This window comes from Rhineura floridana, chromosome 5, assembly GCF_030035675.1.
Source record: "Rhineura floridana isolate rRhiFlo1 chromosome 5, rRhiFlo1.hap2, whole genome shotgun sequence".
Taxonomy (NCBI): Eukaryota; Metazoa; Chordata; class Lepidosauria; order Squamata; family Rhineuridae; genus Rhineura; species Rhineura floridana.
The window spans coordinates 70,721,343-70,744,428 of record NC_084484.1 but is presented as its reverse complement, the minus strand read 5'-3'; the positions used below and the strand labels follow the sequence as shown (position 1 = coordinate 70,744,428).

The 23,086-nt window shown below is 39.4% G+C and overlaps 1 protein-coding gene across 1 annotated transcript in view; it reads left to right on the top strand.

Moving 5' to 3' along the window:
• ANOS1 (anosmin 1) overlaps positions 1–23,086 on the top strand; it is a 133,327-nt gene that overhangs the window by 82,693 nt on the left and 27,548 nt on the right. Inside the window, exons 6-9 of the mRNA XM_061627073.1 lie at positions 805–934; positions 16,208–16,413; positions 19,050–19,197; positions 22,831–22,974. Coding sequence (XP_061483057.1) covers positions 805–934; positions 16,208–16,413; positions 19,050–19,197; positions 22,831–22,974 — 628 coding nt within the window. The remainder of the gene's footprint in view (positions 1–804; positions 935–16,207; positions 16,414–19,049; positions 19,198–22,830; positions 22,975–23,086) is intronic.

Below are 23,086 nucleotides of genomic sequence, written 5' to 3'. Positions count from 1 at the left end.
GCACATCTGAAGTGAAGTGAGGTCAGGAGAGATGTAGAGGATGATGACTGATTTGCCCAATTCATAACCAAGCCCCTGCTCCCCTTAAACTCAGAGCTAAACAGAGGCCAGTGGCTTGTGTTGGCTCTGAACTTCCTGGGAACTCAGAGTGCCCATGAGGTTCAGGGGCAAGCCATGGACCTCCTGTCTCCAGCTGTGAGAGGTGTTAAATGTCAGGCACAGAGGCAACCTCGCAGCTATCTGCAGCTGGAGATAGAACTGTAGACTTGATAAGGCTCTGTCCTTATAACTGGCAGCACAAAGCCAATAAAAATTCCAGGCTTTTGCTGAACTTTTGGACTTTGAGGGGTCAAGTTCTGCTCTGAGAGGGATTCTAGAGGTGTTGTGTTATCTAAGGAACTCATTCAATGAAGGAGTAAATTATAGCTGGTCATACAAAATGGTGTGACATGAAATAATGCAGATCCAACCTGCATTTCTGGCTCACAAGATAAGACTATGCTCTGCATACACACAGTCCCAGGTTCAATCCCTAGCACCTCTGTTAAAAATAAGATCAGGAAAGATCTGCCTCAAAAGCCATTGACAGCCAGATGAGACAATTCTGGGCTAGATGAACAGAGTCATCTGCCTCAAATGGGGGCAGTTTTCTGAGTACCTAAGGATATGAAGAAGGGGAAAACCTTCTTCCAAGTCTACCTCGATCCTAAGCAAACAAATCATAAAGGCAAGAGGTATGTGAATATAGGATTCCCTCACCTAGAGTAAAAGAAGTCAATGTATTAATCTGGTTTCCCTCTGCAGACCACAGATGAGAGAATACAGCTGTCTGACATTAGGCCAAGCAGGTGGTACCAGTTTCGAGTAGCTGCCATTAATGTGCATGGAACAAGAGGTTTTACAGCTCCCAGCAAGCACTTCCGCTCCTCAAAAGGTTAGTGTTACTCTCTGGCATATCACAACTATCTTTACCTGGAATGCACATGGAATGCAACCCAATCCTCTTCATGTTTCTGTGGCTGTAGCTTCCCAATAGGTGATTCTTCCTGCATTGAGCTGTTCCCTTTATTAATGACTTCAAAATGGTTGTTCTTTTGGTTTTGAAGGTGCCACTGATGTTGTCCCTCAAGGGATTTTGACAGGAATAGGCCCTTTTCCGTTTCTTTGAACATTTCTGTTAGTAGTAATAACTGAGATTCTTTTTGTATGGGACACTGAATCAAACATGGATATAATCTGAGGCTGTTATCTATTGACCTGGACAATGTCTATTATTAATTGGCTTATATTCAAGGTTTATATGTTTATATTAATGACTAGCGATTCTGACTTCTTGTCATTTCAAGAAAACTTTTGCACATTAAGAATCTTATCTCTTATCTCTGTTTGTTTGTGCTGTTTATTTTTTATTCATATTTAACAAAATTTACAAGCCTCTTGATTATGAAAAGCCATAAGTGGTTCAGCATTTTTGTCTCATTCTATCATTCCATATATTTTCCAATTACATTTCATGACATAACCATATCTTTTCACATAAAAATAAAACCTCCAGAAAATGTTAAGGCACATTTGTTTAATATGAGAAATGTCTAATTTTTTTTTAAATTGGAACATTATAGTTTAATAAACCATGAGCTTTAACAATACTAGAATTACTAGATTAGTCTAGGCCAGCCTTTCCCAACTAGTGGGCCACCAGATGTTGTTGGACCACAATTCCCATCTTTCCTGACCATTGGCAATACTGGCTGAGGCTGATGGGAGTTGTGGTCCAACATCATCTGGTGGCCCACTAGTTGGGAAAGGCTGGTCTAGGCCTTAACATGAGCCCCCCACATTCCTCTAGGTAGTTCATAAGCAAAATCCAAAAGGAAAAGCCCTATTCTGTAAATAATATCTTAATGTTTATGAAAAAACTATAATCCAAACATACATATAAAGGACCTGCTCTGCTAGAAGGGTCATAGTCCTGTTATGTGAAATTCCACACTTTCCAATATTCTTACATCAATTCAATTTTACAGTTAGACTTCTCTTACCCTGCTATGTAGCTGTGCTGTTGATCCACAAGGAATAGGTAAATATGTTTTCTTAATCCATGGCCAATCGATTCAACACATTTAAGGTGTATTTAACACAACTATTATTACAATTAAAATCATAACAATTATTCTTGGATAGGGTGTGATTACTCCTATAGTTAAAGTATCCGATCGTGCTTATCTGAAATTACCTGATAGTGCCTGAAAGAGGCGGTAGTGAGACCACTCCTAAAGAGACCCTCCCTGGACTCAGAAAATGTTAATAACTATAGGCTGATGGCAAATGTTCAGTTCCTGGGCAAGGTCCTTGAACAAGTGGTTGTGGGCCAGCTCCAGACACTCTTGGATGAGACCGATTATCTGGATCCATTTCAGTCAGGTTTCAGGCCTGGTTTTGGCATGGAAACAGCCTTGGTCACCCTGTATGATGACCTCTGTTGGGAGAGAGAGACAGGGGGAGTGTGACTCTGTTGATTCTCCTTGATCTCTCAGAGGCTTTTGAAACCATTGACCATGGTATCCTTCTGGGAAGGCTGGCTGAGTTGGGAGTGGGAGGGACTGCATGACTGTGGTTCCGCTCCTACTTGACGGGTCGGCTCCAGAAGGTGGTGCTTGGGGAACATTGCTCGGCACTGTGGATTCTCCAGTATAGGGTTCTGCAGGGGTCAGTTCTGTCCCCCATGCTGTTCAACATCTACATGAAACTGTTGGGTGCAGTCATCATGCAGATGACACACAGCTCTATTTCTCCTTTTCATCTTCATCAGGTGAGGTTGTCAATGTGCTGAACTGTGTCTGGCTGTGCAATGGACTGGATGAGGGCTAAAAAAATGAGGCACAATCCAGACAAGACTGAAATGCTGTTAGTGGGTGGTTCTTCTGACCAGATGGTGGATGTCCAACCTGTCTTGGATGGGGTTGCACTCCCCCTGAAGGAGCAGGTTCGTAGCTTGGGGGTTCTCCTAGAATCATCTCTGCCACTTGAGGCTCAGGTAGCCTTGGTGGCACCGAGTGCTTTCTACCAACTTCGGTTGGTGGCCCAGCTACACCCCTATCTGGACAGGGATAACCTGGCTTCAGTTGTCCATGCTGTGGTAACCTCCAGGTTAGATTACTGCAACACGCTCTACGTGGGGCTGCCTTTGAAGATGGTTAAGAAACTGCAGCTTTTGCAAAATGCAGGGACCAGACTGGTAACAGGGACCAGACGGTTCAAACATATAAAACCGATTCTGGTGTGCTTGCATTGGTTGCCTGTATGTTTCCGAGCCTGATTCAAGGTGCTGTTTTTGACCTATAAATCCTTACACGGCTTGGGACCACAATACCTGATGGAACGCCTTTCCTGACACAAGCCTACCCGTATACTACGTTCAACATCGAAGGCCCTCCTCTGGGTGCCTACTCCAAGGGAAGCCCAGAGTCTGGCAACAAGGGAGAGGGCCTTCTCAGTGGTGGCCCCCAAATTATGGAATGATTTTCTTGACGAGGTGCGCCTGGTGCCAACCCTGTTATATTTTCGGCGCCAGGTCAAGACTTTCCTCTTCTCCCAGGCATTTTAGCATATGTTTTTAAATTGCTTTTTAAACAATGTTTTTTTTAAATTTATAGATTTGGTTTTAATGTTTTTAATTGTTGTAAACTGCCCAGAGAGCTTCAGCTATGGGGCTGTATATAAATGTAATAAATAAATAATAATAAATAAATTACCTTCTTAAAATTTAACCTTTAAAAAACAATTTATTGTAAACTCTTAAACTTTTTTTTAAAAAAAATCAAATATGGCAATCAGTTATTCTTATTTTTTTACTTTTTTATATGGTGTGAAATTATGAAGACCTTAAAGCGGAGGGGGTCATGGTATATATATTATATATATTATATTAATATATTAATTTTGTTTATATGTGTTTTCAAAACATTAGTGCCAAAACTATTCAAAGAGAGTCCTAATTATATATTTCCTGTGTCACAACTGCAAAATGATTTTTAAAAAATCTGAAAACATCAACCTGTTGTTCCATAGTTGATTTCTGTTCATAGTGAAAATCATATTATTAAATTATGTGAGAACCTGTGAACAGATACTAGGAAATGTTAATAGGTTTGTAATTCCTATGGTGTTAGCAGGCTCTGTTGCCAAAGAACAGGGCACAGTACAAATGAACAGAATCCCTTCCTGCCACCCTTAGCCAGGATATAATTTAGGTGAAGGATAATAATAAAGCCCTGCACTGTTAGCAAAGTTTGATGTTACCCTGTAGTTTTCATGACTATCTTTTCTTTTTAAAATGGTCCCAGACAAATGAAAAACTTGGTAAGATTTTGAAAATTTGTCTTTTTTAAAATAAGACTTATTAAAGCTAGTTAATGGGTAATATTCAACTAAATCCTTGAGCTAGTGAAATGACTTCAGCTAATACAAGAGGCTTCCTTCCTCCCCTCCCCTCATGTGTACACCCCATGATGTCACCAAAACTGCTTTGGAGGATTGGGGGAAACCACAAAATAAATTTAGGGGATGTGCAGGGGGAGGAGATGGGAAGAACGTTCCATTGCACACACAAAAAATCCTTGCAGTGATGGAAAGTTCAACTTAGGGCTATGTTGAATCCAACCCAATTTATTTGTTCATGCACCTTAACAAGAATAAATATGCTGAAGTATCAATTCAGAATACCAAAAGCAATAATGCTTGCACGGTTTGTTTAATCCAAAACAAAAATGAAAGACCCTATTCATATTTAATTTGGATTTAATAAATCTGAATGCTCTGTTTAGGGTTCGTATCCTAAATACATGTTATGTAATCTGGAGTACTGGTTGCTAAATAACATCTTTGATGAAAAGCAATGTGGACTCTACAACTAACAATTGCTTTGTATTTGCTCATCTCATTCATGTACAGTGCCGTGAAAAAGTATTTGCCCCTGTCTGATTTTCTGCATTGTTGCATATTTTTGTCACTGAATGTTGTCAGATCTTGAACTAAAACCTAATATTAGAGAAAAGGGAACCTGAGTGAACAAACAACACAAAATTTTGACACTTATTTCATGTATTTATTAAAGAAAATTAAGCAACACCCAAAGCCCCCTGTGAAAAAGTAATTGCTCCCTTAGACTCAAGCCTGGTTACGCCACTTTAGCAGCAATAACTGCAACCTAACACTTCCTGGAGTTCCTGATCAGTCTCTCACAGCTCTGTGGTGGACTTTTGGCCCACTCCTCCATGCAGAACTGTTTTAACTCAGTGACATTAGTAGGTTTTCAAGCATGAACTGCTCCTTGCAGGTCCTGCCACAACATCTCAGTGGGATTTAGGTCTGGACTTTGACTAGGCCATTCCAAAACTTTAAATTTCTTGTTTCTCAAACATTCTGATGTAGACTTGCTTGTGTGTTTCGGATCATTGTCTTGCTGCATGACCCAGCTGTGCTTCAGCTTCAGCTGACGGACAGATGGCCTGACATTCTCCTGTAGAATTCTCTGATACAAAGCAGAATTCATGCTTCCTTCAATGATGGCAAGTCGTCCAGGTCCTGATGCAGCAAAGCATCCCCAAACCATGACTCTGCCACCACCATGCTTGACTGTTGGTATGAGGTTCTTCATGTGAAATGCAGTGTTTGGTTTTCGCCAGACATAACGGGGCCCATATCACCCAAAAAGTTCCATCTGACTCATCTCTGCATAGGACGTTGTTCCAGAACTCTTGAGGATCATCCAGGTGCTTTTTGGCAAACTCTAGACAAGCATTCATTTTCTTCTTAGCGAGCAGTGGTTTCCGCCTTGCTAATCTGCCATGAATCCCATGTTTGCACAGTGTCTTTCTGATGGTAGAGTCATGAACGCTGACCTTGGCTGAGGCGAGAGAGGCCTGCAGATCCGTGGATGTTGTTCTGGGGTCCTTCATGACTTCTTGGATGATTTTATGCCTTGCTCTTGGAGGGATTTTGGCAGGACGGCCACTCCTGCTGTTCCAAACCTTCTCCATTTGGTCAATATGGCTCTGACTGTGGTTTGGTGGAGCCTTAGAAATGGCTTTGTAACCCTTTCCAGACTGATATGCATCAACAACTATTTTCCAGAGGTGTTCAGGAATTTCTTTTGATTGTGGCACAATGTGGCTTTGGAATCTGTGTGCTGGCAACTTCAATCTGATGGCAAGGGCCAAGGTTAGTCAGATTGGGCAGGGCTGGCCCAAATCAGGCCTGATTGTTTTCCAAGGTATTCAAACACCTGGCCCTAATAATCCCGTAATTGGCTTGAGTTCATAGGGGGGCAATTACTTTTTCACACGGGGCATTGGATGTTACCTAACTTTCTTTAATAAATAAATGAAATAAGTATCAAGATTTTGTGTTTGTTCACTCAGCTTCCCTTTTTTCTACTATTATATTTTGATTCAAGATCTGGTAACATTCAGTGCCAAAAATATGCAACAGTGCAGAAAATCAAAGAAGGAGTAAATACTTTTTCACAGCACTGTATATGTTATGATAGCTAGTTGTGAAATACAGCGTTTACATCTACAGGGGTTATATTTAATTAGATTGACAGAGAGAGACTATGGCATAAGCTTGTTGCTACCAACAAAGACTTTATAGACTGATATCAATTTGAGGGCAAGAACCTGTTTTACTGGTTCAATGACAACTTATAGCTCAACAAACAGGAGACTGAAACAGGGTTGTGTCTTAGTTCACTTTTTGTTTAATTTTGTAATAAATGATATAGCTGATTTTAATGACAATTGACAGGCATAAACTATCAGTACTATTGTGTGTCAGCAACACAGTGTTTAATTCTCATACACAAACAGTTCCATGTAGGTTACCAGCGTGTGTTGGTGTTTATTGCAGAACAGAACTATTACATTTTCATATATACTATGAAAAGAAGTATGTTGTAGTTTTTTAAAATGAGACACAAACATGTGTAGCATGTAGGCTGTTTATGAATTAATTTAATTAAAGCCAACCTAATTTTTCATACATTTTATCCTGACAGATTTTTCATTGACCCTGAAACACTTGGCATTTTTTCATCATAGGTGGTGAAATTGGCAAATTTAAATAAAGTGAAATCTTAGCAGTTAAGTAGTTTTCTATACCATATGGTTAAGTGGTTTAAAATCTTTACAATTATTTTTATGCAATACTAGTATGCAATACACATTTTGCTAAAGCTGTATTTTATGGCCTTAACCTCCCATTGCAGTCATTGGGGCTTAATCTGTTAATTATATACCTAAGCCCCATTGACTGAACTTAATTAGATTTAAGTATGCTTAAATTTCTGGGTAGTACCCCACTGCTCTTATCCAGAGAACCATAGGAGCAGCGGAAGGCAGTGAACGTTCTGCTGTACAAGAGGTTAACAGTATCTATATGGGGCTCCATATGGATTTATTTGCATCTGTTTCTTGTTCAGTGAAATATGTTGCATACCACATGGTTAGCTTTTGAGCACATCTTGGATGTGATCTTTATCTAGTGCATAATGTTTTAGGTTATATCTGAAACTACATGAGTTTTGATGATTGGATCAAGGCAGTTGTGTCTATACCTTCAGTTAATAACCATCTCTTCATACCATTTCAGCTGAGTCGAGGAGGAGGTGACATCTCCTTAACAGCTGATGCAACTTGTAGAGCTTATCTATACCTGTCAATCAGATTTTTTAAACCCCAAACATCTTTCAAAGAGGTCAGAGTGGCATACGGTGTGTGCCCCCCTTTCACATCTAGTGAATTGCCTTTAGTCTTTTGCGAGAAGCTTTCAACTATCTTGAAATAAATGTGGGAATACAGCATTTGTGCCAGAATGGGTAGAATGAAGAGAAAATTAAGTGTGCTTCAATGCTAGTTGTGATAGCACAATTTGTCTACATGGCTTTTTAAACTCAAGTACAGATGCGAGTAAAAAAGGTGGTGGAGATGTCAAAAAAGCCATCTCATCAGAGCAGTCAGGCATGAATTTTTGACACGTGTTTTGCAGTTTGGCAAATAAGACAAGGACTCACATTGCTGAAAGTTGGGTACATACCTGCAGATTAGTTGTAATACTGAATGTGACCTTAAATCTGTTTAGTTTTCTCTGCACTATACCCAACACCTAGGCAATGTCATAATCATAGTAGTGGAACCAAAATTATGTTCTATTGACTAACAAAGTAAGTATTCTTGTGAAACATTTGGAAACAACCACCTTTTAAAATACAGATTTTCTTCCTTAAGATGAATGATGTTAACACTGTCCACAAAATCAAGAGTAAGGAAGTGGGCAGCATTGTTTTCACAGGACATTAGTGCCCATGCGATATTATGATTTCATGCATACACAGAGTCTTTGTAGAACCAGAACAGACACCCACTTGTAGCAGTAAAACTCTCTTTTGCTCTTCCAGGGCTAATATTGTTATATTGTACAGCTGGTTTATATGTGCCAATTCCAATGGGCAAATGCTATGTCTGCTGCATATCCCATGAAGCTGTTTAATAATTGGAAACTTGTCTGTGGTTCAAGTTCAGTGGTCCTTTAAAGAGTTACATTTTTTTTAAAAAAAGAGCAGTGGCTGATCCCACTTTAAATTAGAAGGGAAAAACACTCTCATCTAATGGGTAAAAGGATTTTGAATTATAGCTAAATCTGCAGTCACATATACAGTTGAAAATGAGTTTTCCAGTTCCTCATGTACTCCCCCCATGACGTACATTGTGAAGTGAATTCGTTTATTCTCTTTCTTTCCTCTCACCAGTTAAGTATGCAACACATCCAGATGTGATACATTTTCAATGGTAATTTTAGTGGCCTCAGGCAGGTCATGGATTCTCAGAGCAGCCTGGGCCAGGAAGCAGAGGTGACTTTGCTTTATATCATTTTTCTTCTTCCACCTGCCTGCTAATGCATGTTAAGACCCTACATCTGGTCAACAGTATAGTCTTTGGATGTCAAATCTACCATATCCTCTCTGCCTTCTCACCTATCACCTGTACTGAGGATTTAAATTGAACTAAGACAACTTGCCAGAGCTCTGTCAAGCCGTTGTGGAGAAAGTATTGCAAGGAAGTTTTGCAAGCAAACTAAACTAGAAGCTGCACGCATCCAATCAGATGGGGTAACATTGCTTCATTACCTCTAGGTGGGCCACCTCAAACATAATTGTGGCCTTTTGAGACATTACCAGCTGACTTTCTCCTGCTTATTGGGCACTGTAGAACACAGGTGGGAGTGCAAAAAGCCTCTGGATTGGGTTACCCTCTCTTTGACTACATTCATTTGTCCGTGTAGGCTGCTTAGTCTGCACAACGCTCTCTGTCAATTGTATCAACTAGAGGACTAGCATGGACTAAAGCACTTTGCATGTCTGCACATATTAGTGCAGAGATCATTCCATCCCCACCCCAACTGGATCCACTGGTTTGTGTACTATATCTTATTGTGGCTACAAAACATAAATCTTCAAATTTATGTCAAGAGACATCCCAATAGTAAAATGTTGGGTCAGGACCTGTTTCCCACTTACATTTTTGGTACATAATTGGTAGTCAAATTCTGTTCTTTAATAAAAAATAAAACTAACCCATAGGCTCTGGTCAAAACTGTGTGGGCAGAGTTTGGCTTCGCTTTTGGAAAATATCTTCTTTGTCTAGGTTGAATCAACTTTAATTTGCAAACCCCACTGCCCTAAGCCTTCTGTCTGAGGGCAAAGGTCCATGGACTTAGTGGAATTCTTATCAAAATGTAGGTTGAAAAATGACCTGGAATCCTGCTTTTAAACTGCAGTTAGTCTTCCTGATTAAGGACAGAACAAATACTGCATTAACATAGTTTGTTGTGTATTTGTTGGCCAAATGCTGTATTTGCAGTGTTTTGCAAGTATGATGTTAATCTTGACTCAGAGGTTATTGCTTTCTGGAAGTGAGAGGTGATGTGTCTGTCACATTATTTAGTCCAAAGCTTATTCACAAGGATACATCTGTGAGCTAAACCAAAACCCATGTGTTTATTGTTTGCCTTAGCTACATAACTGACCACCAAGAACTGAATTGCAAAACACAAATATCCATATCCATCTGTGAACACCCAAATAGATTCATTTTAATTCCTTCATATAGGTATGCTAAATAGCTTCAAAACTATAACCTCATGTAAAATGCAACAGCAGCACGCAAACACAAATTGTGCTGCGTTCACACTATAATGCTTTTCACGCTGTAATGCCAGTCCTTTACCACATACAAATATGTCCATACATATTGAGTATAGAGATGGCAATTAAAAGGGCAGATTATGAACTGAAAACTGATGCATTATTTTTTGAAAGCCAAAACTGTAAGATTGGTTACACAGGTGTTAGGGAGGATTGGGTCTACCATCAACTATCCTAGACAGACTCTAATTCAGAGTCAGCAGTATTGTCATATACATTGGCACAAATATTGAGTGTATGCAACACTATTCTCAGAGATTTACACCCTTTTGAATAAATGGCATGAGTGAAATGCCAAGCATGCTGCTCTTGCCAGATCAGTTAACTCCTTGTCAATGTGGGAGCCCTTTCCTAGTGGTGAGCATGGTCTTGGCTATACCATAAGTTATTCTATGCCTTGCCTTGCTTACCTTCCCTCTATGTTTTCTGCAGGCTGTGAGGAGAGGAAAACAAAACAGCATGTGCTGGGAAAGTGAAAAGGCATAAACCTGGTTTTCCCTTCAGCAGGGCTGGATTAAACTGAGGAGGGCCCCTAGGCTGATTCTGAGCCTCCTGCCGTCCCATCCCATCCCCCCCGCTTCACCTACCTTTCTGCTTTTTTGCGGCTGCGCGCGCAGGTTTGCCATCAATCAAGATGGCGGCTGAAGTTTCCCTAAGAGGCTGAAGCCTCTGCCGCCATCTTGATTGATGGCAAACAGCAAAAAAAAGCGGAGAAAAAGGTAAGTGAAGCGGGGGGATTGCGGGTGGTTCAGAAGCTCTTGTCCCACAATCCGCGGCTCCTGTCCTGCTTCCGCGGATCGTGGGCCCCCAAGAGCTCCGGGCCCCTAGGCTTCAGCCTAATAAGCCTAATGGATAATCCAGCCCTGCCCTTCAGCAGAAGTGCGGACAAATGAGAGGAAACTAGAGATAAGACAAAGATTGTCTCTCTCTACTCTTTCCTAAACATAAGAAATATCTTTTTCTTTACCTCCAGCTTCTCTCTAGTTTACTCTTAATGTCAAATCTATACAGGTGCTGCATGCTTGGGTTGTGAGATCAAAGGACTGCAATACTTAGATTACAGTCACTACACTGACTTTTGTGTAAGGGTTGCTAAGGATTTCTCTTGGGTCATTCAGTTTTACATAGTCTGTACAACTGTTTTGTGACACAGAATGGGGCCTTTTTGTGAGACAGGCTTTTAACAAACACGGAGTAGATGGCTCGATGGAAAAAGTGGATTAGTTGCATTAAATGTACACACATGGGTGCATACGCACACACACATATATAGCGGAGCTGGTCCTGCCCTACAGTAAGGCATGGGATTGGGATCAATGAAGGCAGGAGTTAATGTCTAATGGTGTGGCAAAACGATTTAAAGTGTTGACCCTAGCATGGGGAAGGTGCCATTCAGTCTTCTTAAAGCTGCAAAATGTCTTGGGCCAGCTCTGTTTGAAAGAGGAAACAGCTATGTGAAGGAATTAAAATTTTGACAAATAAGATTTTAACTGTTTGCCTGAGGGGGGGGAAAAGTATATGCTCTTAAGACAGGCAAACTGTTTTGAGAATCTATGGAGAGATCAGCATTTTTTTTTGTATCATGGAAGCAATTTTTACATTGCTCAGAAATTTAATAAAGTCACTTGCTGTGTTTATAACCCAGAAGGACTTTGAGTTGGATGTGTTAAAATGGGAACACATACAATTCCATTTTCTCCTCATGATAATTATTTCATACCTGCTAATCTTTAAATAGGAAGTCCTGTTTTCCTTAATAGCAGTTGTGTCAGTTTGTATATCATAAATGAGATATTTTTTTCAGTGAGTTCATTTATATTGGAGTTTATCTAATGAACTTACTGTGTCTGGCCATGGACAGCTCATTTAGCATCTTATTTACCAGTACAAAATAAAGTAAGTGAATGGTGCATTAAATGAGCAAATGTCAATGTCTCCTGTTTTTTAAATGTCCAATTAAATACATCTAGCTTTACTTCTGGCTTGAATTGGCGTTTCTTTGGGTTACACTTTGAGACACTGTTCATTTCAAATTCTCTTTTTAATAACTTCTGTAATTTAGTAATCTGCCAGTTCATGTGTCACCTTATATATCCAACCTAACAGGTGAAAGGAACAATTTTTTAAAAAGGCAGCAGCTGCCAGATGCAGCATTAGGGAGCAGTCCAAACCAAAGATCTGCTGGGATGAGTGGCGTTTGGAATAGACAGATTTCTGACTGAGCCTGGGCTAAGCTGGGGCTCAGCCAGCTGAAGTCACTAATCTGAGCTCACCTGGAGATGAGCTGGCATTCGGGATGAGATCCGCCCACTGCAAATTCACCCTGCCCCTTACCCCCATGGAGAAGGAGAAGGCAGGAGAGGAGGGCCCCCAGGCCGAATGATATAGCTGAGACTTTAGCAACAGCCTCATTGAGCAGGGTCAGGCCACTTAGGAGGAACAAGAAGATGAGGTGCCACATTGTGGGAAAGGGACAAGCTGCAGGCCAGGATGGGTAAATATCTGCTTAATTCTGAATGTGTGTGTGTTGGAATTAAGTGGATATTTGCCCACTGAAGCCTGCAGCCTGTCGCTTTCCCTGCAGTGTGGTACCTCGTCTTCCTGCTCCTCTTCTTCCTCCGTGGTCTGGCGCTGCTGGGAAGGCTGTTGCTGAGGCCTCTGCAGCATCGTTTGCCCTGCCTTTTCCTTCTCCATGTTGGTAGGGGATGGCAGCAAATTCGTGGATTCCATCTTTAGCTGGCCTAAGTGCTCCGTCCTGACTTAGCCAGCTCAGCTGGGTCTCAGCTGAGGCCAGGCTAAATCCTGAAAAAGGGGCATGGTGGGACAGGGCAGGAGGAGACTTACTCCTATTCCAAACTCTGTTCAACCCACTCACATGACCTAGCAACCCAGCAAAAGTTATAGCTTGCACAGAAGGGTGTATCCCAACAGAGACACCTACATTATGTGAATTATACAGAGTTTGTTTTATCATTCTGCTGTTTGTTTGTTTTTTATTGTTTAGGATTGTTTTTAATTTGCTGGCACATATTTTTATTTGAAAGTCACCCTAAGATTCATCATATGAAGGTGGGATATAAATACTTAAATAATAATATATCATCATGATTATCAAGTATTTTATTCCAACAAATATGTTTTTAAACAATATGACACTCTCCTTTTACCATGACTCTAATTTTAATACAATTTTTACACATTGCTTTTAGGCCAGTGTTATTCTGTGTTTTAAAGTTACAAAAGGAGGAAAAGCTGGAGAATGCTCAGCACCGTCATAAAATAAAATTCCCAGGATTCCTTGTCATTGAACTGGTTTTTAAATGTTCACATCTCTCATATACATTTTCCTCTGTTGTGTACTGTAGCATTTTTTCTTCTAGCATATTTCACTGAAATGTAAAAATACCAGAGTGTATGCTAATATCGCTCCATGCTATTCATTTAACCTAAATGCTAAAGAAATTAGCAGTAGACAATTTGAGTTCTTTTAGTGTTTTCAAAACAGATGCATTTGCTATATATTGAATATGTCATAGAGAATATAGCATTCAAGATGAAATGTGGTTTCCAAAATACTTCTGCAATATCTCAGTGTGACATACTTGGCCTGTGGTCTTTCCTCACAGCTCAATTGCAATGAGTTCTGTCAATCGCAGTGCAATCCTATTATATGTGTCTACTCAGAAGTGTCTACTTTTGAGTTCCATGGGACTTATTCTCAAATATAGGATTGCATCTTAAAGCCATTTGTTGTTCAGATGTTGCAATAGTATCAAGTGTGTGAGAGCATGTGTGATATCTACCAATGATGTCATGCGGGTATGAAGTCCAGGTCTGTGCTATGTTTAGTGCAGGTTAATACTAAGAAATATAGAAACTTTAGGGATAATCCCGAATAAATACTTATTATTGCAGGGGATCAGATTTTCAGCATTTTTGTGGAGCTCTAAAGGCAGAGCTCTTATATCATATGCTAACTTACAATTGCCAGTTCAGTCTGGGGGATTTAATTTTCTGACTCTGAGATTCTGTCATTGGGCATTCCTTAAGCATTGAGAAGGCACAGTCCAATTGATAACTATCCTAAATAAGTGTAGTTGAAATTTTTATCAAGTTGTAAGATGACATTAACTTCATGTTATCTGAAAAAGGCAGATAGGTCTCTTATTAATGAGGCCGGTGTAGACTTTTTTTTTTACAGCAGGGGTAGCAAATCCCTACAGGTTGGGTAGGTGCCCCAAAGCCCCTTTTTGTCCCCTCATGACCCCTACAAGTCTGGTTTGCTTTGCTGTGGTGGATTCTCCAGCAGTGATGGCAATGAAAATTGCTTTGCAAGATGTGCTGCAAATACTTAGCATTACTAGGCTAATTTGATGCTAATCTGAGGGTTGCACAGAGATAAATGTTAGGAGGAATCCCACTGTGTTTGGGAGTCACTGCTGTATTGCCTGTCCTTCCTTTCCTTCTTCCACTGAGCACTTTTGGGAGCTATTGGGAGGTACCTGGGAGACATAATGAAGGCAAGTAAGTCATCTCAGCCCCTTGAAGAACTTGTTGGACCTCTGAGCAGCTCCCTCTCTAGAAAGGTCCAACAAATTAATCAAGGAGCTCATTGATCAAGGACTGAAAGTTGGTTGTGGGAAGCCAACTCTGGAAGTATGTGTGTGCCCTCTGTGTGTGCATGCTTCCTCTGTAAAATCTCCACCCACAGCCACTCAGAAACCTTACCGGCCTCTTACCTGCCCAGGCCACCACCACTGTCTTGCCTTGGTCACTTATCAGCCTGGATCAAAGTCACAGCCCTGCCTAGTCCACTTATTTCCTCCCACTGAGGCTACCGCATAAGCTGCTTACCAGCAGTTACTTGCTTGCCACCCCATTCTCTTCCCCTCATCAACAGGAAATGCAGCCCTTGAACTTTAAAAGGTTAGCTGTTCCTGTTTTGCAGGATCTCATAAATGATCTATTCAAGTTCTTTCTCAGTTCTTTAAATTTTAACTGTGATCTCTAAATGATATGTGCGAAACTTTGGTCCAGATGGTCTGAAATTCTGCATTTGTTACACTGACGTTGCTCAAAACTGAATATTGTAATGATACAGTATTCACATTTCTGAACAGCAGTTGAGCAGTTTCTTTTAGCTGTACTAAGCGAAATGTAGATAAATTATTGGACATATTTTGCTTAGTCAATTATTGACTTTGGCTCACACAGTAGAAGATACGTTTGTGCATATTGGATGTAGTATGACTAAAATGTAAAAAGGTTACTTGCACAGAAAGGTATTCGTTGTAGTTCTGCTAAAGGTCTTTAACACACTTCTTATGGAACTATCCAAACGTGATTATCTTTTTGGCAAGAGATGTATTAGTATTTCTACTTGACTCAGGATTATATTATATCCATTCTTTTATGAAACATCACATCCAGGGATGTTTCCTGGAAAATATGATATAGTCAACAACAGTGGTTTTTCAGTCATTTAAGTATTTTAAAACAAATCAGAAAATAAAGGTCCTTCCAGGTATTTAAAAAGCGATCTTTGGAATGTAAGTTTTGGGCTTACAGTTAAAGTGTGTATTCTGCAAATGGGCAAATCTGGCATCTTAGAAAAAATTGGCAAAATTTATAGAATGTTCTCCATTATGATTGTGGGTTTCTTTGGCAATGATGGATTTCTCTCGATTATTGACTTCATCATTTATATATTGACTTAATTATAGAGGAGCTATAGTTCAGTTTTTGTAAATACTCATATTATGTGTGTTAACTTTCTTTTTTATTAATATTTCATTGAGTTTTTAGTTCATATCAATATAGCACGTGCATCTGTAGCAGCAAAAAAGCAGATTGTTCTACTGGAAACTCAGCTTGATTTATACATTTGGATGTTTAAATATGTACAATAATACACAAATTGCCATCTTTACTTTCCCCCCACACCAGACCCATCAGCTCCACCTGCCCCATCTAATCTTCGAATGGCCAACTCTACAGTGAGCAGTGATGGAAGTGTAAGTGTAAAGATTATTTGGGATCTCCCAGAGGAACCTGACATCCCAGTCCATCACTACAAAGTCTTCTGGAGCTGGACAGTCAACAGCAAGTCTCTTGTCCCAGCTAAAAAGAAGAGAAGGAAGAGCACAAATGGGGTAATTAAATGAATTTTTTTTAAAAGGAATGTGGTATGTGTTTTTTAAAACACACCGCTGTTGATTCCTTGTTAACCTTGACTTAGGTAGCTTCTTAAAAAGAAACAGCTAGAATACTCAGATGTTAGCCATAATAAAAGGGGAACAAATGAATTTTTTTTAAAGAAGCCTATTAACAAATAGCATATTTAGTTTGTTTAGTGGAAAATAGTAATATATTATTTCACACCTTTAGAAACTTTTAGCTTATTCATTGCAGTGGATTTCTGGTGATGCTATTTATTATATAGGCCCAAGAGTATACCAAGCACCAACACCCTTCCTGCATAATCCTAATTTACTGAATTAATTAAGGCATTTCTACAGTTGCTGTACATAAAACTCTGCCTCAATGTGTAAGTTACCATTTATTATATTCAAATGTTAGCAATGTAAAAAGCAAAACAGCAATAGAATAGCACAAGCTAATATCTATTGTCATTTCAACCAGGGCCACTTGTGTTCTCCTTTCAGAATAATGACCCTGTAGTCTTGTAGCACCCTAATAACTTTAAAAAACACATTTTGGCAACTATTTTCCATATGATGAAGTCCACTGATTTGCGTTTTTAAAAAAACAAAACTAGTTTTATACAGTGATGGCAAAAGGAAAAGCAAATGCAAGGGACAATGTAGGCATGTCCCAATTCTTGCTGAACACAGATGAATTCAAGATTCAAATCTTGATATGGCCCTAGTAAGTCCCCTAGTTGAATCATTGTAATGACCAGTTTTGTGACTTGTAAATGTTTCATAGCTGTAATATTCATAGCTGTAACAAAATAATAAAACGGAACTTACATCAGTTTTTCACCTGGGGGAAAAAAATGAAATATGAGATTGCTTGAAATGTGGCTCCTCCTTTACTGGTGGCATCTCATTGTGATTGTTGTGTGTGTGTGGTGGTGGTGATGAGAATGATAGGTGAGAAGGCTCTTCCTCATGTGGTCAATTGTGGATTTGATTGACTGGCCACTCCGGTGCACTGTTGCTTAGTCTCCCCTGAGAACCAATTGGCAATATAAGAGAACTTGTGGCAACAAGCCCTTAGAGCACCTGAAGTGATTTCATCCCAGTGGTCTGCTTCTAGGCTATATATTGGGGACCTGGCCTAGGATTCTGGCATTATTGTCAGGAACTTTCTTATCCACCCACCCTAGTTTGAGTTCATATTGCCTTACTATGAACAAATATTAGCTGCTGTTTTGATGGAGATAGGAAGGAATTCTACCCTTGGTCACAACTAGCCAAAATGTAGGGTTTCTAATAGCAGTATTTGGTGTTTGCCCTTTAATTGTATGATTATGCATTTCTGATACAAGTTTTTTTTGTTGCTGGTGGGATTGGAACACATATAATGGGGTTAAGGGGGATGGACTCCTTGTTCCTTACTGGATGATCCCTTTGAAGCAGCCCTTCAGATGTTATTAGACTCCAGCTCCTATCGGGCCCTGACCATGGCTGGGGCTCATGGGAGTTGTAGTCCAACAACATTTGAAGGGTCACAGGTTCTCCACCACTGCCATATGTGATCATGCAATGTCACTTTATGGCCTAGCCCAACTCAAGGCTGTCAGGAGGCCACATATCCATTTTACAGGAATGGCTCACAGCTGTAAGTTTACACTTTAGGTTGGCTGAGATTCCTACCACCCCATTAACATTCTTCCCAGCAGAAAGGTTGGATAGTGTTAATGTCAGCAGTCAGATTGTCTCATCTCCTGATCTATGCCCTATACCATGGCAAAGTCTGTGTCTGTGTTAGAATTGCTTTTAATATGTCTTTTAATATCTTTCACCCCTTTTTTAAAAAGATGTTTTTAAAGTTTTTTTTAATGTTTTTAATGTTGTTTTGTTTTAATGTATTTTAAGGTCTTTTTATGATGTTTTAAAGTGCTTTTAGTGTTTCTGTTTGCTGCCCTAGGCTCCTGCTGGAAGAAAGGGCGGGGTATAAATAAAATAATAAATAAATAAAGTAATGAGCTTTAATTAACAAATTTTGTGGCTAGTTTGACCCCACTTCAGGCTATGTATTCTTGTCCCCCCACTTCATGTTGTCCAAAGGTTTGTATACCCCCATGCTGCTTTTCATGTGAACACAGGTGGCAGTTTTTTAGAGATACAGAATAGGTAAAATGATAGCTGCTATTAAATCAATTTAGGTTGCAGTCCTAAATACACAAGGAGGAAGACAGCCGTTCACAGTGGGGAAGTACTTCCAGGTAAATATGCATAGAATTGCACTGTGAGTCTGGTGTAATAGTCTAATAGACCTATTCATTGGACAGAATGGTAATATTTTGCTTATTTTTATCATTACAAACATTTCAGTCACTTTTAACATGCTTTATATATGCCTTAGGAGTTGATTTCAGTGCATATTCTATAAGAAAATCTTATGAAATTTTATTTAAGCCACTTAATAGGATATAGTAGGCAAAATGATTGTTTTATTGAATTTATTTAAGTTGGTGTGGAAGACACTAGTATTTTATCTACTATCTCCTATTCATTTGATTGAACACACAATTGCTGCCGTGAACGTGCTTTAGAAAATCCTTTATTGATCTGTACATATATATTCTTTTTAATTATAGTCCCAGAATTATGTAGTTCTTGAAGGTCTCCTGCCCAACAGTAACTACATGGTGGAACTGCAGGCAGTTACATACTGGGGTCAAGTGCGCCTGAAAAGTGCCAAAGTGTCTCTTTACTTCAGTTCTACTCAGACAACTGTTAACAACAGTAAGTGATGCTTTCAGAAAGAAACCTAAAATCTCATGGCATCTCTTTAAGAGCATATCTTTGTATAAAAATGTCATAGATGACACCTTTGCTACATGCCTGAATTGTAGTTTATTCTCTGCTACCCCACTTCATTAGCATTTATTTATTTAGGTATAGAATTTATTAGTCGCCCATCTGGCTGGCTGTCCAGCCACTCTGGGCGACGTACAACATAGGCATGTAATACCTAGACACTGAAAATCTAAAAACAATGAAGATAAAATCTAGCCCACCCCAAAAGCCTGCCTGAAGAGCAGGTCTTCAATGCTCGGCGGAAACTCATCATAGAAGGGGCATGGCGGAGATCATTTGGGAGGGAGTTCCACAGGGTGGGGGCCACAATTGAAAAAGCCCTCTCTCTAGTCCTCACCAGTTTGGCTGTTTTGACTGATGGGATGGAGAGAAGGTCTTTTGAGGCTGATCTTGTTGGGCGGCATAGCTGATGATGCTGGAGGCGCTCCTTTAGATAGACTTGTAGCATAGCATTCCTGTGTTTGGACAACAGTTTGACCGATATAGCTTGAAAATGTCCTTCTTGTCTCATTCAGGGACGGGTGTGTCCATTGGTGTCCAGTGGTGCATTGAAAATGAATGCCTTAGACATTAGTGTTGCATATAGTGTAGCATTTGAAAGATACTGAAAAAACAGATCCTTGGTTTCTTCTGAATTGGGTGCCTTTAGATATTCTCCCAGTCATGTGGGAGCTGCTGCTCATTCAGGAGCACCACCCACATGGATGGGACAGCATTTAAGTGACTAACTATGTGGGCAGAGCCTAGTCATTTTATTTACTTACAAAAGTACTTATATATTACTCTCTCATAAAACATCAGGGTGGTGTACAGCAACATAAACCCTTTAAAAGCAATCTAATCATGTGGCACAGTCAGAATCTTCTCATAGTGTAGTACTGATTCAGTGGGGAAATTTCAGTTGGGCCTGCCCATGTGGTTCTTCTAGATTCTTGGAGTTCTATCAAGAATCTCTGGATAGAGTAAAAATGATGCTTGTTGTGTGTCTGGCTCATAGATTTTTGTTGTCCTGTGTTAGCTTAATGGAAGGGACTAAGAGGTACTCCACACATGGGAGTATTTGAGACCAATTATTATCTTTTTACAGTCTGTGGATATCCCAGTGGAGCCAATATTGGTCTCTAATTCCTGCAGCATGTGTACCTGTGGAGCCATGCCCCCTCAATGATGAGCATCCGCCGGGCCTTGAAGACCTGGCTCTTCAGGCAGGCTTTTGGGGTGGGTTAGGTTTTATTATTATTGTTGAGATTTTTAATGTTTGAATGTATTTGTATGTTTTTATTTTGTACATCGCCCAGAGTGACTGGACAGCCAGCCAGATGGGTGACTAATAAATTTAATAAAATAAATAAACAAATAAATTTAAATGTTACATGGAGGCAGGAGATGAATAGTAATTATACACAATGTACAAACAGCAAAAACATGAACATAGCTGTCATGTATTGTGGGGACACATGTTATACCAAATGAGATGTTTCAGAGGTTTAGTGCACATAACATGTACAAAAAACCCCAGAATGATGGTGACAGCTTCTGCTAGAGCTCCATGCTCATTTCTGTAAAGTATAAAGTGGCCCTGGGTGACACAAGGCAGATAGTTCAGTCCTGTATGTGCCTGTTGTCCCCCCATCAATATATTGGAAATGTTCTACTGTAAAACACTGGGACCAGTGCTAATTAGCTATGGCTCTAAGTGGGGTTTTAGGAAAGACATAATATAAGCTTAAATATATGAAATAAAATTGTTTTGTGCTAAAATCTTTGGGTTAAGATGTTTGACATTTAAGCTGTCACCATCAGTGCAGCTTCTTTTTGTACATGTTATATGCACTGAACCTTCTCTAGTTTCCATACACACGTTAGAACTGGTGGAGAAAAAGAATAGTTGTTACATGCTTCCTTTTTGATAGTTAGGTTTTGTTCTCTACTGTATATCATATTCAGCTGGCACTGTACAAAATCTTTGCCCACCTGGGTTCAGTTACCCTAAACTCCTCATGTGAATTCCATGGTTTCATCAGTTTACATTCACTTCAAGGGCACCTCTTTCTTTCAATTATCATAGCTAGTTTTAAATTCATACCTTCAGCTGCTTTGGGACATACTCTTAATATTCTCTTGACTTTCTCTCTTCATGGATTATATTTCTGTAAAGTTTGTTATCTGCTCCATCTTTGACTGTTTTTTTGTTCTTGGATAGTGGATTTTTACATTTTGGATTGGCACCTGTCGCAGATCATTTGACCTATTAGTGACTATACATGGCTTGCTAAGGTCTAATTTTTGTAGTCCTGGCACTAATATAGTTAATGATATTTCAACTCTTGGATGATGCCATCTTGGCAGGTGATGGTGATGTTGGGTCTAAGGTTGCCTTCCTCACAGAACCTTATTTTAATAGTTAGCTGATGGGAAACTGTCATGCAATTGATCCTAGATTAGGCTAACCAGGAATACCTTTTGTAACTGCTGACACAGGATTTTACTTTAAAATGTGTTAGTTAAGTCACTACAGCTGACTTTAAAAATACTGCTTTAAGGTTGTCTAATATTTCTTGTTTCTTCAAAAAATAGGAAGGAGTGTAGTTATCTGAGGTTTGCTGTCCATTTTGCCTTTGATTTCTTTTTCACATACTCTATTCCAGTTTAGTGAATTTATATTTTTGGGGTTTGCTGTTGTATATGCAAGTTATCATTTTACTAACTACTGTTTTGGTTGGCTCTGTATAAGACTTAGTCAAATACTGTGTTTCTTTGAATGTTCAGCTATCTGAATAATATTAATTCATTATGACTGCAATTCATTTAATTCACTTTGGCTATGAATATATATCATAATCTTCCATTAGTATTTTTGGCTGACTTGTGCTTGAAAAAGAAGCAGAAAGGAAATGAATCTCAGAAAAAAGTTGTGTAAATATTTAGATTTATTCTTTTCAGTTAATTATTTCTGTAAAAAGGGAGAAATCTAACAATCAATTATAGTACTGCTTGATCTGTAAATATTCAGTCTCATCTGTGTGTATTTCATCTATATCTGTAGGGATTCTTAGACCAAATGTTGGAAGACAACATCAGAGTGCTCTGAAATGTGCATACACCCACTCCCATGTTCTTGTTCTTAGGCACAGAATGAAGTCCAACTATGTCCTTACGGGGCTGAGTTGCTCTTGAAAGTGGTTTCATGTGATTCCCGGTTGTGGCTGTTGTCTAATATTCACAGCTTCAAATAAGATGAGCATGATTGTCAGAGGATTGAGATTGAAACTGTCAATAAAGTGTAATCCATATGTTTAAGAGATAGGCAGTTGTAACTCTTTGGACATTTGTTATGTTGCAGATTTATATTAGTTTTAACCATAACTCTCTACATCATACCCCCTCCACAGGGAACCCTGGGAATTGTAGTTTAATGGGATGTTTTAAAATACCCATATTTTTCTTAAAACTTACACTTACTGAATAATTTTGCCATATCCGGTGAATTCAATGTAATTAATACAATGCCCTTCAGCTATGCAAATAGGGAATTCCTTACCAATGTTTGTCTTGCAGAAGAACAGGTGTCTATGACTGGGAAAACAACGGATGCTCTTCCATCCTTCAAAGGAAGAAGACCCACTCGTCTTCTTGAAGTTGGAATACCTTTTTATCAAGATGATCAGCTTCAGGTGAAAGTCTATTGGAAAAAAACAGAAGGTTGGTGGAAAACTCTCTTGAACCCAGATAGGTTCATTATGGCCCAACTGTAGAAGGATTTCTATTAGTCTCACAGTTTAATCCTTTTTGATGTGAAGTTGTGATGAGAGCA